Source organism: Manacus candei, unplaced genomic scaffold (genome assembly GCF_025592945.1).
Source record: "Manacus candei isolate 608988 ecotype Guabito, Panama unplaced genomic scaffold, ASM2559294v1 h1tg000017l, whole genome shotgun sequence".
Classification (NCBI taxonomy): domain Eukaryota; kingdom Metazoa; phylum Chordata; class Aves; order Passeriformes; family Pipridae; genus Manacus; species Manacus candei.
Window position 1 is genome coordinate 5,845,405 of NW_026138065.1, and position 16,508 is coordinate 5,861,912.

Here is a 16,508-nt window from a genome sequence, read left to right on the forward strand (position 1 = left end):
CCACGATTTTCAAATTATGTAAAATTCAACAGCTGAGCTATTCAGTTAGTCCCGTACAAAGCTGTGTAGCAGTCACACAAGCCCCATGTCAGCTGTTATGTCTATTCAGCTCTTTTGAGCAGCAACCCATTCACTGCTCACCCATCTGTAAAACACACTAAAATACCCTAACATATCAACTTTAATGAGCCTCTCAAAAGAGCAACAAATACTGTATAAATAGCCACTTGCTGCCATATATATTAATTAGATAGCCAGATGTTTTTTATTTCTACATTCAGCTTGTGAACATGAAAATTCATACAAAAGCGTTTTCTAAGGCTTAGATATGGTAAATTATTACAGGGACAATTAGACCTTTTTTTTTTTAAATGACAAAATATATGTTGTCTTTTTATTTCCTGCCACACAATCCTGATCTTCTTATACGAACACTTTATAACTGTAAAGAGTAACATTAATTGGGTCTGAATAATTATATATCAATACACAGTAAGTGGGAATATGATTGCTACCCTCTTTTCTCTTGGCCCATGCATCTTTCTAAAAGGGCCTGGTTATCTTGGTATGACTTTGGATGAATAAATGTGTTAGCTTATGGTTGTAGAAACCAGTCAAGAATGAAACTATCATTTTTTCCTCACAAATAAACATGTTTTTATGGTGTTAACAATAATATAATGAGAATCTTCAAAGTAAGAGCTCTCTTACCCAGAATAGGAACAAAATTATATTCTATGATGTTGACACTTACACAATCCAACAATCCCATGAAATAAAATAAAATTGCAACTTTTCATTTCATTTTGAAAATTTCATATCAATTCAAGAAATTTGATTTTGTTTCATTTTCTTTCATTTCTTTTTCTCCTTCCTGCCCAGCAAGAACTAAGAAAACGGCTTTGCAAAACAATGAGGGGACATTCAAGGTAAAAACTTTAGTCAGCAACTATTTGAAATCACCACTGCAAATTCAGCAGATACAGTCAAGGTAGGAATGGTAATAAAAACCTACAGATGAAAAGAATAAAGTACTTAAAGTATCTATTCCCAAAGGGCATTGCCAGCACTCATATTACAGAGGCAAAATTCTTTGGAAATGTTCCAGGATACCTTAGGAGCACTAAGATAGGTTTAACTATTTTATGTTTGTTTTAGGTATCTCTTTGTATTTCTGTTTTGTTGTTGTTTGTTTAACTTTGGTTTTGGTTTGTGGGATGTGCGGGTTTGTTTTGGTTTGTTTTTTTTTTTTTGAATGGTAATTAAGTTAGGTCCATACAGAATTTAATTATCTGATTAAAATTGCATCTGTTAAAACTTGTTGCATCCAAGTTAAAACCTGGGGAGGCAGGAGGGGGAAGGAAAGCTGATGGGTAAATTCTGGCCAAGATGAAGAAAGTGATGGGACCTCTTTCTCTAACAGGCATAATTTATGTAGCTTGATAAAGCAGTATTTATATTTGTACTAAAAGAATGAGTTAGTCTGATGCAATTAGAGTAAAAAAAACACCCCCTCCAAAAAAAAAACAAACAAACAAACAAAAAAACCCAAACCACCTTCATATAAACCTCACACCAATTTTAAACAGAATAAAAAAAAACCATGTTTTCAGAACTTAGCCAAAAGCATTAACTGAGTTACTGGTAATTACCCTGCAGAATATATTTTAATAGGAAAATCCTGACTCTCAAAACAAAACCTGAAAACATCAAAAATCCTAAAATATTAGAAGTACATTTCTATCTACAAATTCTACCATGTGCATGTGGTCAGAGCAGTACCTTTGGCACAGAATCACTTGGTTGCTTATCCTAAGTACTTGTGTGACTCTTCAGAAGAACAACTTAGAGCACCTCACTGTTTTCTCCTCTCTAGTCAATCCTGAAGAACTCTTTTCACATGCAAACGAATGTGTCACTAGGAAAAAGAATAGTTTGTCTGATGTCATGCGGAGGTTACATCCCTACTGCTTCCCTATATCATTCCCCAAAGCTGGTGGAGTGATGGACTGGCTCCAGATTGTGGCAGCCTGTCTTTGCCCAAAGCTGAATGTGCTTAGGATATCTTTGAGGTGTCTCACATTCATCTATAAAACACACTAGATGGGTCAGCTCTTGGAGACTGTCACCATCCCAATGGCACTGGCTGCATGCTTGACAAGACACTTCTGTTAGTCCAGAACTTCAGCCTTCATTGCCCAAAAAATATCACCCCTTGTGTCCTCCAGTGCCTTTACTGAATGCTAAGTCTGTCTACTCTCCACCATCAACTCCAATGAACTGCAAAAAAAAGGACTGCCAAACTGATTCAAGTGACCCAAAACTGAGTGGAAAAAAAAGGACTAGTATTTTTGACAGCATTTGAACAAAAAACAAAGGGCAGCTGCCCTCCTCATGCTGGTGATACATTCATTCTTTCTTTAAAGTTTTGTGATTAGCTATGAAGCTTACATGTATTCATATTTTGCTAAACTACTAGTAAAACTGCATTTTTTCCAATACTCAGTCAGTAGAAGCAGAGTTCTAAAAATTTGTATTATTCAAGTCTAGTCAGGAACTATTTCACAAATGACAACAACAAAAAACTTTTAAAGAAATATTCTGACAGATCAACAAAGATCAAATAACTATGTATCTGCCAAATTGACAAAAGATATCAAATATAATCTGTGGTCATACATATGAGTATAACATATTTGTTCCAAGTAGATCTAGAAAAACAGTAAAGAGTCAAAGCCAACACTTCTAATGTGCCATTAAATATCCATCAAAAGTTTAGTCTGAGGCAAGATTAATCCTCCCCCTCATATGAGAAGGCATGCAAATCCCTGATGGCTCTTAGAAGAGTTATTTCAACACTTGGAAAGAAATCGATTTAAACCTACCAAATCATGATGCTGTCAGTCATGAAAACTCCCTTTGAGCTATATAATAATTTTGCAATAACCTTATTTGGAAAGGGCTAGTCATTAAATAGAGAATACATGACAGCTAAGACACAGCATCTGGCATGTGCCAAGTCTGGTATTTGCTTGTTATTTTTCTGTTTTCCGGTCAGGTTGTCAAGAAGTCAACTGATTATGGAAAAAAAGCCTAAAACAAAACATGAAAAAATAAGTAATCAAATGGTTCTCTAGTGCATTATTTCCTCTTGGTCAAGATAATTGGATGTGAGTAATTTGAATAAAGGAAACAAACTCATACTTTCCTGATTAACAAAGGTCATTCACATTCAGCTGCCCAACACACAAGAGTACTTGTAGACAGTGATACTCTGACTAACTAGAGACTTGGACATATGGAGACCATATGAGAGACCATAGAGAAGTGCCTCTGGCTTCACCTAAATTTCACACATGTATTAATAAGAGGAAAATAAACCAGGAAGAAAATCTTCAGAATGACAAAGAAAAACCCAAACATTTCACCAAAATATGTCTTCCTGTACACGTACAAAGCATTTGGAAAAAACAGCTCTACACACCTCAACCATCAGTTCTCCCTCATGCCTCCCAGCAGGGCATTAACACCAAGAACCCCTGCTGCCTGACTGCAACCTCAAAGCTACAATAGCAAATTGAGCTGCATGTGGCTGACAATAGGTAGTCAGCTCAAGCTCACCTGGTAAACAGGACCAACAGCTCTGCATGATGCTTTAGCCTTCAGCAGGTACCACAACTGCTTTCTCTTAACTGTGGCACCACCCTGGTGCTTGGAAAGGCAAACTCAGCCACGTACTCAGCAGGTCACCAAAGGTAGCATCGAGCACGTTGCACTTGCACTCTTGAGGAGTATCAAATCGTGCCACCAGAGAGGACACTCACAGTACCATAGTAGGATCAGACACAGAACTCAACATATCTAATGTAATCTGACAGGATAATGAGTATCTTTTTCACATACTGCTCTGAGGGGGGAGAAGCAACTAAAAATAAATTGTGTCACTGGAACAGGTGCTTGGTAGGAGCTGATGCAAAGTCAGCCCTGGCTGAAGGAACAAGTCACCCTGAAATGGAGCATGAATTCAGATAGGTTCTACTAAAATTTTTAGCTATTTTAAATGGCTTCCCGACAAAGGAAAGGAAGAACGATTTATCAGGGAGCTTTATTTAAGTTGGATTGCTGTTCTCACCAGATAGAATAAAAACTTCCCCGAAATGTCACAAATCCGTCTTCGAGATCTTGAGAATGACCAGCAATTTCAGATTTAATAACCCTTTCAAGTATAGGCTTACAATCCGGTATAGAAAATTACCTCAGAAATCTTATGAATCCTGCTTGGATGAAGTCATTTCAGTTTTCTGAATATGTTAAGTTGAAAAGAGAAAAGAACACATTAAGTCGAAACAGGAGAAGGGAGAGAAGACATTAAAAAAAAAAGAGAAAAGAAAAAGATTTAATCATAGAGAAGCTCCAGCAAACTACACAGGAGAAAGATACTATAACACATGAATTGCTCCTTTGTCCCACCTGCACTTCTTAGGAACCTTAAAGTAATTGGAATTTGACTGTTAACTTGGAACATTTTCTCTGATGTGAGTTCATAAATTCTAAGTCATAAAAGGAGAAACAAACACATACCTAAAAAGATAACTTTCGAGAACATGAAATATGTTAATCTGTGTACTACATCCTAAACAATACTTAGCACAACAGGAAAAGCTGCCTTAAGGAGACTCTAAAGTCCTCTGTCCTAAATACCAGAGAAAATAATTAACTGAACAAAGAATGGGAGAAAAAGAATCATTTGTGCATATGAACAAAATAAGTAGAAGCCCAGACCTATTCCATACAATGTAAGTAATAATGAACTATCTACTGGGAGTAATGCAGACAGAACAAGATCTAAACATTTTTTAACTTTTGAAGATATTCTTTATAGCTGAAAGTAAAAGGAAAAAAAAATCCTTTCTTTGTATCAGGGCAGAAACAGAGGAAAAAAGTTGTACTCTGTACAGGTACTGAGGAACTCTTAATACATACCTTTTCCATTGAAATGAATTTTTAAAAAATGAAAAATTAAAGGTAGGATAGGTAGAACTTCCTCGTGTGGAAGTTTGTTGAATTAGTGATTTCCCTCCATAGTTTAGGACGTTGAATGACTTTGCAGGAGGTACACCAGGTCCAGCCTAGAAACTTCAATTGAAACTGTATTCCCTCTTTTGATGCAAAAATAAAAATGACTGCAAATAGAGATCATCTAAAAAACTAAGTGGTTTTATAGTTCATTCTCTATGTCACCCCAAACCAAGGGGAAAACAGTCACCACAGAATTGTTAAGGTTGGAAAAGACCTTAAGATCAGAAAGTCCCACCGTTAACCCAGCACCACCATGTTCACCACTAAACCAAGTCTCTGAGTGCCTCCAGGGATGGTGATTCTACCACTCTCCTGGGCACCTTGTTTCAATGCTTGATAACCCTTTCAGTGAAGAAATTTTTCCTTATATCCCACCTGAACCTCCCCTGGCACAACTTGAGGCCATTTCCTCTAATTCTGTCCCTTGTTACCTGGGAGAAGAGACTGACCTACAACCTTTTTCAGGTGCTTGTAGAGAGTGATGAGGTTTCCCCTGAGCCTCCTTTTCTTCAGGCTAAACAACCCCAGCTCCCTCAGCTGCTCAAGTCAATAAGACTTGGGCTCCAGACCCTTCACCAGCTCCTGTGCCCTTCTCTGGACATGCTCTAGCACATCAACGTCCTTCTCATAGTGAGATGTGGCCTCACCAGTGCTGAGTAGAGAGGGACACCCTGATCTGCCCTGATCCTGCTGGCCACACTATTGCTGGTACAAACCAGGATGTCATTGGCCTTCTTGGCCACCTGGGCACACTGCTGGCTCATGTTCAGCTGCTGTTGACCAGCACTCACAGGTTCTTTCCATCAGGTGGCTTTCCAGCCACTTCTCCGCAAGCCTGTAGTGCAGCGCATGAGGTTGTTGTGACCCCACTGCAGGACCCAGCACTCAGTCTTGTTGAACCTCATACCGTTGGCCTTGGCCCATCAATCCAGCCTATCCAGTTCCCTCTGCAGAATCTTCCTACCCTCCAGCAGATCAACACTCCCACCCAACTTGGTGCTGACTGCAAGTTGACTGAAGGTACACTCAATCCCCTTGTCCATCATGTTGACAGAAGGCATTTTGGTGCCAAGTGGAATAGTTGTTTTGTAAATAGAAATCTTCAGTTGCTCTTTAACAGGCTTGTTTTCAAAATCTGAGCATCTTGTTCTGTTTAGACATTTAACTATTATGCCTGTCATAGTTTGTTTATTAAATAGAAATCAGTCAATATAAACCTTGCTATGCTCAGAACCCACGCAGCGCAGAGAAAATCTCCCCCACAATAAGCCTGGGGCAAAACACTTCCAAGGTAAATGAATGTAAGCATGTGCTGCAGTGTGCTTATTTAATACTGCTGCAAAACCCTACTTGGGGAAATAGAAGAAAGTAGTTGAAAGAATGATTTATAAAGTAACATAAAAAAAATCAATTATGGGCTCCAATTGTGGGGCCTCTTTCACAACTGATGAATAACCATCTAATGAAACTGTCAGCAATGCATGCAACACATAGTAATTTTTCAATATAAACAATTATTGTATATAACTAGATTTAATCTCTGGAAGTTGACATTGCAAGGTATTGTTTTATTCTAAAGCTTAGCATTTCAACAGGAAGATTCAGTGTCTCTTCAGGATACCTAAATTATAGAGGATAAAAATCCTTATCCAAAACAATCCAAACAATATCTAAAGGAAACATAAACACTGCTCAAGCATCATCACCTACTTGTTATAGTGCAGAATTGGTCAAAGCCTCCCTACAATCACAAAATGAATTCAATAGGCTTTGCCTCTCCTGTCCTACAGAACAACAAATTCCTCCAACATAAATCCAAACACAAAAGAACAAGAGCCTTTGTTATATATTACTCTGAGAAGAGAAATGATCAAAATATTGTCACTGGAACAAAATGCAAGACAGAATCTTCCTTAAAAACACACATACAGAGAAAACAAGAAAAATCCTTCCAATTATCGTCAGAGGAAGGCAAATTGAAAAAAAAAATATACTAAAACAACAGTTTTAGTGCACACCAAGCTTGGGAACTACAGAAGATAGCTACCACTGCTTCCTTTCCCACCTTTTTCTGTGGTCCCCCTCAAGAGACAGGGCCAAACTCACAGCCAGAGACAGGAGCTATGCCAGCTGCTACAACTGCTTCAATGGATATTGGAAAAGCTAGTGAGACAAGGATAATTAAGGGCATGTTCAAGCTCTACAGGAACCCTAGCATGACTATCAGCAGCAACAACCAGAAGAGGCTCAAGTTGAGCCTTGAAGAGCTCAAATTACTGCTAATAAATCAAAATGACCTTGGATCAAAGAGTTTGAAAAAACAGAGACTCTCTCTTAATAGTTGTAATTTCTTCTGTTTCCCAAATTGCCATTTCTAGAGTTTACTGTCCAATTCCAACAAAGCCAAGTAAGTCTTGATTGATGTTAGGCCAGAGGCTAGCCAAGATTTATTCACAATAGATCAGCCATTAAAATGTACTATTTTCAAATTACAATAATCTAATTTTATAGATTCAGTGTCTAATGGACCCACAGCAAGACAGGCAAAATTCCCAGACTGCTAAGCATATCCTCTTAACCAGTCTCATTCAGCAGGGCTGCCTAACAACATTAATGTGGATGTCTTAAGAGAATTATTTCCATCACATATCAAGCACAAACTGCAAAACCTCAACTTTTCTCAGTCATTACTACTTTTTTTATTTCTTAAATGTCAATCAGTTGACGTTACTTTTAATAGGATGGGTCAAAATGTTTTAAATCCAGCATTCTGAAATAAAATTTTGTGGAACAAAGCCAAGAGTTTACAGCACACTCTGAAGTGAAAAGCTGCCTCTTAGCAGACATGATCCTATCGTAAAAAAATAAAATAAAAAGTCTCATTTCAGTCAGCCAACCTCTCCACATACAATTCACAGCATGAAGGGTATATGGGACAGTGCAAATAAGTAAAAACAGCCTTATTTCATCTAAACCAGTGCAATTTTCAGACAGTACAGTTCAAGCTTCAGAAGTGAAATGAGGATCTGAATTTGTCTGCCTGATAAATTTTATATACCTTCCCTTGTCTCTATTTGAATTGCACTGTATGTGTCAGTAGAAGACACAGTAATTTTTACACTGGTGCTTGGTAATTAATCTGATAATTACGTTTATTTGCTCTACTATTAGCCCTCCATTATTAGGAAAGGGTTGTAAATTCTTTTAATTTACCTATTTGTATTTTCAGATTACAACATGCAAAGCAGGCTAAAAAAAAAGTTTCTGTATCTACATGTCAAAAGATAAAAAAATCTATTTCAATAATTTCTTAGTTACATCTCAAACATTCAAGCTTCTGTTGTATATTTGACTCAATAGTATTGAATATCAAGTTCCTCTTCCTGCGTAACAAACAAAATGGGAAACAGCAGCCTCCAACAATCTGTCTCCACATTGTGGCAGTCACAAATGACCTCTAAGACAAGATGCTTTTCAGTTCTCAATCACAGACTGAGTTTTTCAGCAAACAGCCCAAAGACTACAAATCACAATCCATAATTTTACTCTCAAACACATTTCCATTTCTTAAAAAAGTGCTATTTCTTAAGCACTCTTTTAGAGGGGTAGCATCAATCCCTTCAGCAATCAGAGAAGACATGCAAAAAAGCCTGCTTTTCCACTCCCTGACTTGTCTTTGTTAGAAAGACCACAATAGAAATAATTGCATCAATAAAGAGTAAGGTCATTTTGGGAATATATGCAGTAGGTATTCCTCCTGTAATAAGAGTTTATGGAATGTTTTACAGAGGAGGAACCTCACATTGAATTACAACAAGTAGATCAGAAAGGCCGTATTAGTATTCATGAACAATACAATCACAACAACAAAAAAAAGATGTAAGCTTTACTGAAAAATGCCACATACAACATACCTCAATGATTCCTCCCTCAGGCTATAAAAAGCTCTAGACTCTAAAAATGTCTTCCTCTTACTTCTTTCTCTCCCTTAAAAATTCTCACTATTTTTTAACACAAACTCCAAAAATTTCTAGCCAAAGAACTATTTCAGGTGTATTTTCCTTTAAAATAAAAAGACCAAATGAAATTTTCTGAAGACAAAAGTCTTTAACAAACTATCAGTGAAGTTCTTCTCAAATCCACAGCATCATTTCCTATCAATCTTCTTCATAAATTCAGTAATTTAAAACCAAAAACGAATTCTAGGATCATATATGTAAACTTGTATTTGACAAACATTTCATCAATGACAACAAAAAAAAAGAGAACCACCTATTACCATTCTGTCTCAGCACATCCTGCAAATGTAAGCACCTCTTGCTGAATTTCAGTGAAAATACTCACACAGCAGAAATATAAGAATTCAATATCTCTTGTCATATAAGAATTCAATATCTCTTGTCTTACTTATTAAAAGTGCTTACCCCAGGTACTAAATATATGCCATTGGCAGCAACTGATTTGCAGCACTTCACTTAAGTCTGCAATGTATTTAACACATAAAGGACTCCAGTTTCATCATGTAGAGAAGGATTTAATGTTAGCAGGTAGCAGCTGCCAGCACTTGGATACTGTTATTAGAAATGGTTTAGGCAGTTTATACACACAGCACTTATATGCCTTCTGGTTCAGGCATTAATAGCTAGATCATACACTTGAAACACTCTGTGAAAGGCACCTTAAAATAGAGCTGGGGTCTGAGATCACTTTTATCCCTGTAAATGCAGAGCAGTTTAATTGACTCTTATGTTTAAAGTCTGAATATGCTGAATTTAGTCCCAGGCTTCTCTAACACAGTCTGGGAGAGGACAAGACTGACACACGTGAACCAATAATAAAACTGAGCAAAGGTAAACGGACTTTGGAAAGGCAGTTTGCTATAACTCATACAAAGAGACAAAACCAGTTAATCTCACACATGGAAAAAAATAATATCCTGGTTTTCCATAGCACTGTACATCACTGCTACTCTGAATTTTTTTCCCTTTGAAGAATACAAAGTGAAGAAAGTGAAGTCCTTCCTTGGCTAGGCTTATGCAGCTGCCCAGAACAAAATGGGAGCCATTAATTGATGCAACTAAGAGGAAAACATGGTGCAGTAGTTTCTGTGTGTGCTGAAGTCGTGTGCAGTACACCAAAGTCAACGAGCAGAAAGACTTTCCCCTCATCTGACCTAGTTCTGTCAAAGATTCACACATGGAGATGGTGGGTGTAGAGGTGACACATGAAGTATCTTTAAAAATTTTGGAAGGCAAAATTTTGGAAGGCACAGTGAAGAACACCTAAGACCTTGATGGAGAAAGGGAAGCTGGCTGAACACTAGAAGATTCAGAGAAGATATTAGAAGGCTGCCTAGACCTTTAGGCATACAAGGAAGTGAACAAAAACAAACCTAAAAACAATCCTGGAAAAAAGTGCCAGAAGGATGGTTAGTTTCAGGACAAAGTTACCTGATGCTGCAAGTATATCCTATTTGAATAGAGCTACATATTTAAAGAATCTTTTTTTTTTTCTTAAGCAGCATGTAAAAAAACCTGTAAAAACTTATAATTGCAAAAACATAATCAAATTTTCTGGGTTCTGAATTAGTGTTGTCTGCAGTGTCACAGATGCAGCATAGAAAGGCACTGTCCTGAAAGAGTTTTCACACAAAATCAAAAAAGAATAGCAGAAATAAGGATCAAAGGCTCAAAGGAACATTACTTTTTTGTTAAATTATTCTAAAACACATATCTCAATTATCTTTTACTTGCTGTACACCCAACCAGTGGTAGCTGGGTAAATTCTGCACAAACAGTGGAACAGGTTGCCCAGAAAGGCTGTGGAGTCCATCCCCCCCTGGAGCTACACAAATCCTGACTGTGCACATTCCTGAGCAAATTGGTGTAGCCAACTCTGTTCTGAGCAGGGTCACAGACTGCAGGATGCCCAGAGGCCCCCATTCCCACTCCAGCAATTCCCTGATCAGAGTAGAATGGATTTCTGAGAAGTTAATTAAAAATTACTGTTTTTACACGAAGTGGATCAGAGAGGGTACTTTATAGAAAAGCTAAAGTCTTGAAAAAAACCCAAACAGAATACAACTGGGAATGAAACCTACAAATAATTGGTAAATCAGCTTTTTGGTGGACAGAAGATGATTTTGGACAATATCATCTAGGAAAAGCACTGGTCATCACTAATGAACAGATTCATGGAGGAAGCTGACAGTGAAGAGCAGCAAAATGAGATTTACAGTCTGGAAATAAAAGGCAAAAAAAAACTAAGCTCCTACTTAAAATTAAAGTTAAAAGACAGAACCATGGCAGGTTTCTGAGGCAAATCTTAACCCAACACTGTCAGCACTTCAGCCTTTCTGATCATATCACTAATTTTTTTCACAGTTTGTAGGCAAGCCAGTATGTCTATTAGTGTGCAACAAACAGGAACACGGAAAAGCTTCCCCTACATAAATGGGACAGTAGTTTTAGGCCAAAAGTGATCAGTGACCTTTATGAAGAAAGAAAGAAATGCTCTTGATGAAAAGACATTAAAGAACTGGGAACTATGGGAGTCACCTCAGTACTCAATTACTGAAATTTAATGGGTTTGACCCAGGCTTACAAAATAATTGACCCAACACAAGGGTCTTGCTCAAAACGTATCACCAAAAATAACTTCAAAAAGTGTGGGTTTTTTTTCCTTAAACTAACCTCCAAAACCAGAAATTCAAAATGAGAAACCATTTCTTCCTCTGGTACCTACTCTTCCCAATTACACCACAGAACTATTGTGAATACTTCATGCCCTTATACAATACACATATATTCTTGCCCACCCCAAAAGAGAAGTTTTGTTTGTTACCTCTTACCGACAGTTATTTTGACAGTTTTTTTCTGAGAGTCCATCCTCATCTTCTCCCATAATATCCACTGCCGAAAATATCAGTGCAACCAGAATTGCAAAGCAGCATACCAGTGCAAAGATCACAATGCATCTTTGCTGGGACTGAAAGAGATTAAGATTAAAAGAAGTTTTAATGGCATGAGCACATTCGACTCAATGTCTTGAGATTCTAAAAGTTTTACATAAGATCTAGAATTCTTTGAAGATTTTACTGCCATAGGTGTCAACACCTCAGGATGAAAACACTCTCAAAATTGTCCTTCAAGTATCACCTTGAGATGTATTTTAAATCCCTCAGGCACTGTTAAATAATTCATGTCACAAATAATATTCATAACTTAAACTGCTTTCTGTTTGTACCACAAGGAAAGTATTATGCATTAAAATAACAACTCCTACATTAACTACGTGTTTTCTGATTGCACCTCACAGGTAAAGTACACACTTGGGATAGCACTCAGAAGTTTCATTATGTTTGGTTGAAATAAAACATGTCATTGCAAGACAAGTGAGGAGCAAAGTCTTTTTTTTCTTATTGCTACAAAAAGTAACTGACATTGTCCCTATGATTGTCACAGACACTTTGACAAGTCCTTGCCCCACAGTATTAATAATATAAGGAAAACAAATTCACAGATGATAGATGGGATTCAAGGAAACAATGTGAGCCTGTTGCTCAGTATGATAGGTAATGCCCTCCACATCTCAGACTAAATATTTAAAACAGCATAGCACTACCTTTCAAAATCTTGCAGTAATATATCAGGGACACCTGGCAGAGCTGTAGATAAATGTGAAATCTCCTAAAGACAGTCTTCTGACATGCAATTTACATAGTTGCAAAAACAAAGTATGTTGTATTTTGAAACCAAATGTTCAAAAAAATATATTGTACATTTTTCTACTGAAGTAAATTTGCACAAAACCACACACATATATAAAAATATGTCTAACTCCTGTTGCCATAGTTATTTTCTTAATTTTCATTATTGCCCTGTAATTAAAATGTCACATAAAGAAAACAGCTTCATAAAGGAATTGGAAAGTGAGAAAGTGCATGAGAAAGCAGGAAAAGTATATGGGAAAGGAAGCAATATTATGCTTGCAGCTGATAATGAACTTCATATTATTTCCATTGTTCCCGACATTTTGTTTAAGAGATAATAAGTTCCAGAGTAAAAGAACAGTTTCCCATACATAGGCTTCCAAAACTTTCCAGCTAGTGCAGATTCCAGAAGAAGATGCTTATGCATTTTAGAACAAATCAGATACAAACATTTTATTTCAGTCTGTGAAAATCTAAAATACACCAAACAACTTCTTCAGAAAAACTGGAAAAAAATTGCCTGAAATTTAGTGACAAACGTATCCTTTTCTTTAACAGTAACACCAAATATGCTGTATAAGTTAGACGCATATTTTAAATACAATACATATTAGACATTTTTATACATTTCAAATACACATTTAAATCTGTGTTTCTAATATATTAACTAAAATCTTACAAGAATGCAGCATAAGAAAACGTTCTTCAACTATAAACATGCTTACTTCTGAAATATATAAAATTTGGTACTTTTTTTTTCTGCTGCTAGGTAGAATCATGGCACCATATGAAAATAATTAGAAATTACTGCATCTGGGTGTCCAGAACTAAGGCTGCAGTCAGACGCAAAATAGAACTTAAGAGAAAAATGTTAAACATTGTCTCATTGCCTCATACTATTGGTAAAAAAAACTAACAAGTGCCAAAGAAAAAGAAGTATTCAGATCTGGGACACTGCTTTATGCCATTTCTTTGTCAGGATGTTTCACACTTCTGTTAATACGACCATTGCCTCATGCCGTTTTTTACAGTCCTGCAAGTGCGTTCGCAGAAACTCTTTGATGCATCTTCCTCCATGCACCATGGCAGAAAGATAGCAAAGCTACTCCCACAGCCAGCAAGCCAAAGAGAGTTTGGGCTCATTCTCTAGCCCCTAAGAGCAGGGGATGTGACCCAGTATGGTTTGCAACAATAAGGTTCTTCTTCCCAAACAAGGATAACTGCACCCATTCCACTCAATGAGACTGGTTCCGAGTCCATACTTTGGGTGAATTCACAGCACAAGCATCCCAGCTACCACACGGTATGAATGACTTCATGCCACTGTTCCAGGGAATAACTCCCATCTTTTTATTGTGTCACCATGCAAACAGCAGAACAACTATAGAGATTGGCACGGTCACTGGACCAGAAGAGACCACATTAGCCTTGAAGGCTGGGCCAGTACACATGGAGACAGTAAGACATGGTTAACTACTAGGTGGCCACAGTACCTCTATAACACCTGTCATAAGTCATAAAACAGCTCTAGAAACCTTTTAACCTGCCTGAAGCCCAAAATCCATATAAATATATACAGTGTACCAAAAATGATATGGTATCACAGGAAGGTGGGGGACACACATAGGGACACATAGCTACAACAGGTTCCTCAAGTTCAATACCAGAAAATTTTATGGTAGCAATTTCTAGATGGTCACATTAAAAGAATATGGAAAAGGGAGGCCAAAACAATTCTGAATGGATCTTCCTAATCTGGCATTAATTCCCATTCGACATAATTTTGAGTAACAAATTCGAGGTTTCTAGACTTCTGTTTTCTTGTTGTAGTTGAAAATTTTATAAAGCTTAATTCCCTGTTCTTTCAGTTCTGCATATATACAGTTTGTCAAGCTCTGCAGTTTGACTGACTGTTGCTTACTGGAAGCAACAAAAAGTTAGTACCACTAGTAAGACCACTGCTATTCTACCGGCACTAACGACAGAACCACACAAACCTATTTTACTGCTCTTATTTTCACAGATCCTTTATATTATGCATTTGTCTTTGAAAACTATAATGAATTCATTATTTCACTTTTTCTTAAGTACCAGCTTAATGGTATGGTTACAAATAACATAGGGAACCTTTTAAATCCACATAGGAAAAAACCCTGTGCCAACAGTAGTTTTTCTTTGAACTAAGGATTGCACAAAATATTGAATAAAGTAAAGCAAAAATTTGAAGTTTGTGATTCTCTTAACTCTATGTTTTCAGCCACAGGTCTGAAGGGTCAGGTAAAGACCACTTAAAAAAATTTATACACATAGTAAGGAGGATTTTGAAGAGTTTTATAGTTAATCTTGAAATTACTTCTGCTGAGTGGTGGTTTTTTGATTGCTTTTAAATCTATGTACAAGATGATAAATTAATATTTGGAAATTGCTTAGATTAAAATTGACATTTTTATTAGAAAAGAAAGAATAAAAAATAGCTACTTGCACCAAACAAGTGTTCTGAGCCTCTCTTTTGACAATGGTAATAAATCTTTATTTTCATGCACTTTGCCACAGTGCCGGTAATTTTAAAATAAGCTTTCTCTAATTAAAACAGATTGTACAAGACTATATAATTGTTCCCTTATACCATCTATGGATGTCTGTGTGTATGTATGTGCAAGTAATACCAGGTTTCGTGAAAGAATGTAAAATAAAAGAGCTCACACCATTGACAGACTAGAAGGAATCTGCTAGATTGCTCTTCAGACTCCTGTGTCTGTGGGCTTGGGCAGACTGTTTGCTTATGCTATGTTGTTGCATTTCCCCTTGGCAACTGAGATCCCTCTTAGCTTATAAGACCTATCCTGTTTCCTTCAGTAAATGCCTAAACTCCTCAGTGTTCAAACTTGCAGTCTTCAACACTTAATTATGGAATACAGGGTTGTGAGGGATCTATAGAACTTATGCAACCCATCTATCCATACATATGTTTAATTTGTACAAATATTAGTTCTAACAGATATTTGTTTGACCTGTCCCTAAAAATCTCCAGTTGAAAGAGATCCTAGAGTCTCTTCAGGCAACTCCATCCCACATCTGAGCACCATATTGATGTCTAACATAAGTCTCTTACACTGTAACATTTCTTTTTTTCCCTTCCCATACTCACTGAAAACAGCAGAGCATTGCACTCTCACATATTTAAAGCCTGCTACAGATGCTAAGAAGCCTATGCCCAGAGCACCTACTAGCTTTAATGTACCGATGTGCAAGCCCAGAAATTCTGTTGCATGACAGAAAGATTTGTTCAGAGCTTATGGAAGACTGGGAAAGAAACTTCCGCAGTAAGGATTATAAAAAATACCGGAAGCAAAATGTGTCTCTTTCACCTGACTCATCTAGCTTAAATAATATTTACGTTAAAACAAATCCACCAAAACTGGTGCACTTACTAAAACAAAGCATGGGGATTTTTAGTGCTGTTATGCCTCCAGGCAGAGAGTGAGAAAAAGAGCAAAAGCTGCACAATAGGTATGCAGTACAGTACTATTCAGACTCTTTAATCTGAGAAGGACCCTAACTGTTTATTAAGAGAAAGGACAGTCTATGTCAATTAAGGTTGCATCAGAGCCTGTGATATCCAAGCAGAATTGAAAAGCAGATACCCAAAGCAGAGCAAGAAAAAGGTCTACCAGCTTTACTGCACTCCCAGCGCTCAAAAGCTGTTAAACTGCCTCAA

The 16,508-nt window shown here is 37.1% G+C and overlaps 1 protein-coding gene across 3 annotated transcripts in view; it reads right to left on the bottom strand.

Annotated features, from left to right (window-relative positions):
- PLD5 (phospholipase D family member 5) overlaps positions 1-16,508 on the bottom strand; it is a 171,665-nt gene that overhangs the window by 88,609 nt on the left and 66,548 nt on the right. For 2 of the 3 annotated variants that reach the window (XM_051783815.1, XM_051783816.1), the window contains exon 2: positions 11,930-12,066. In XM_051783815.1, coding sequence (XP_051639775.1) covers positions 11,930-12,066 — 137 coding nt within the window. Of the gene's footprint in view, positions 1-11,922; positions 12,067-16,508 lie in introns of those variants that run through there. The other variant, XM_051783817.1, reaches the window with a different exon arrangement.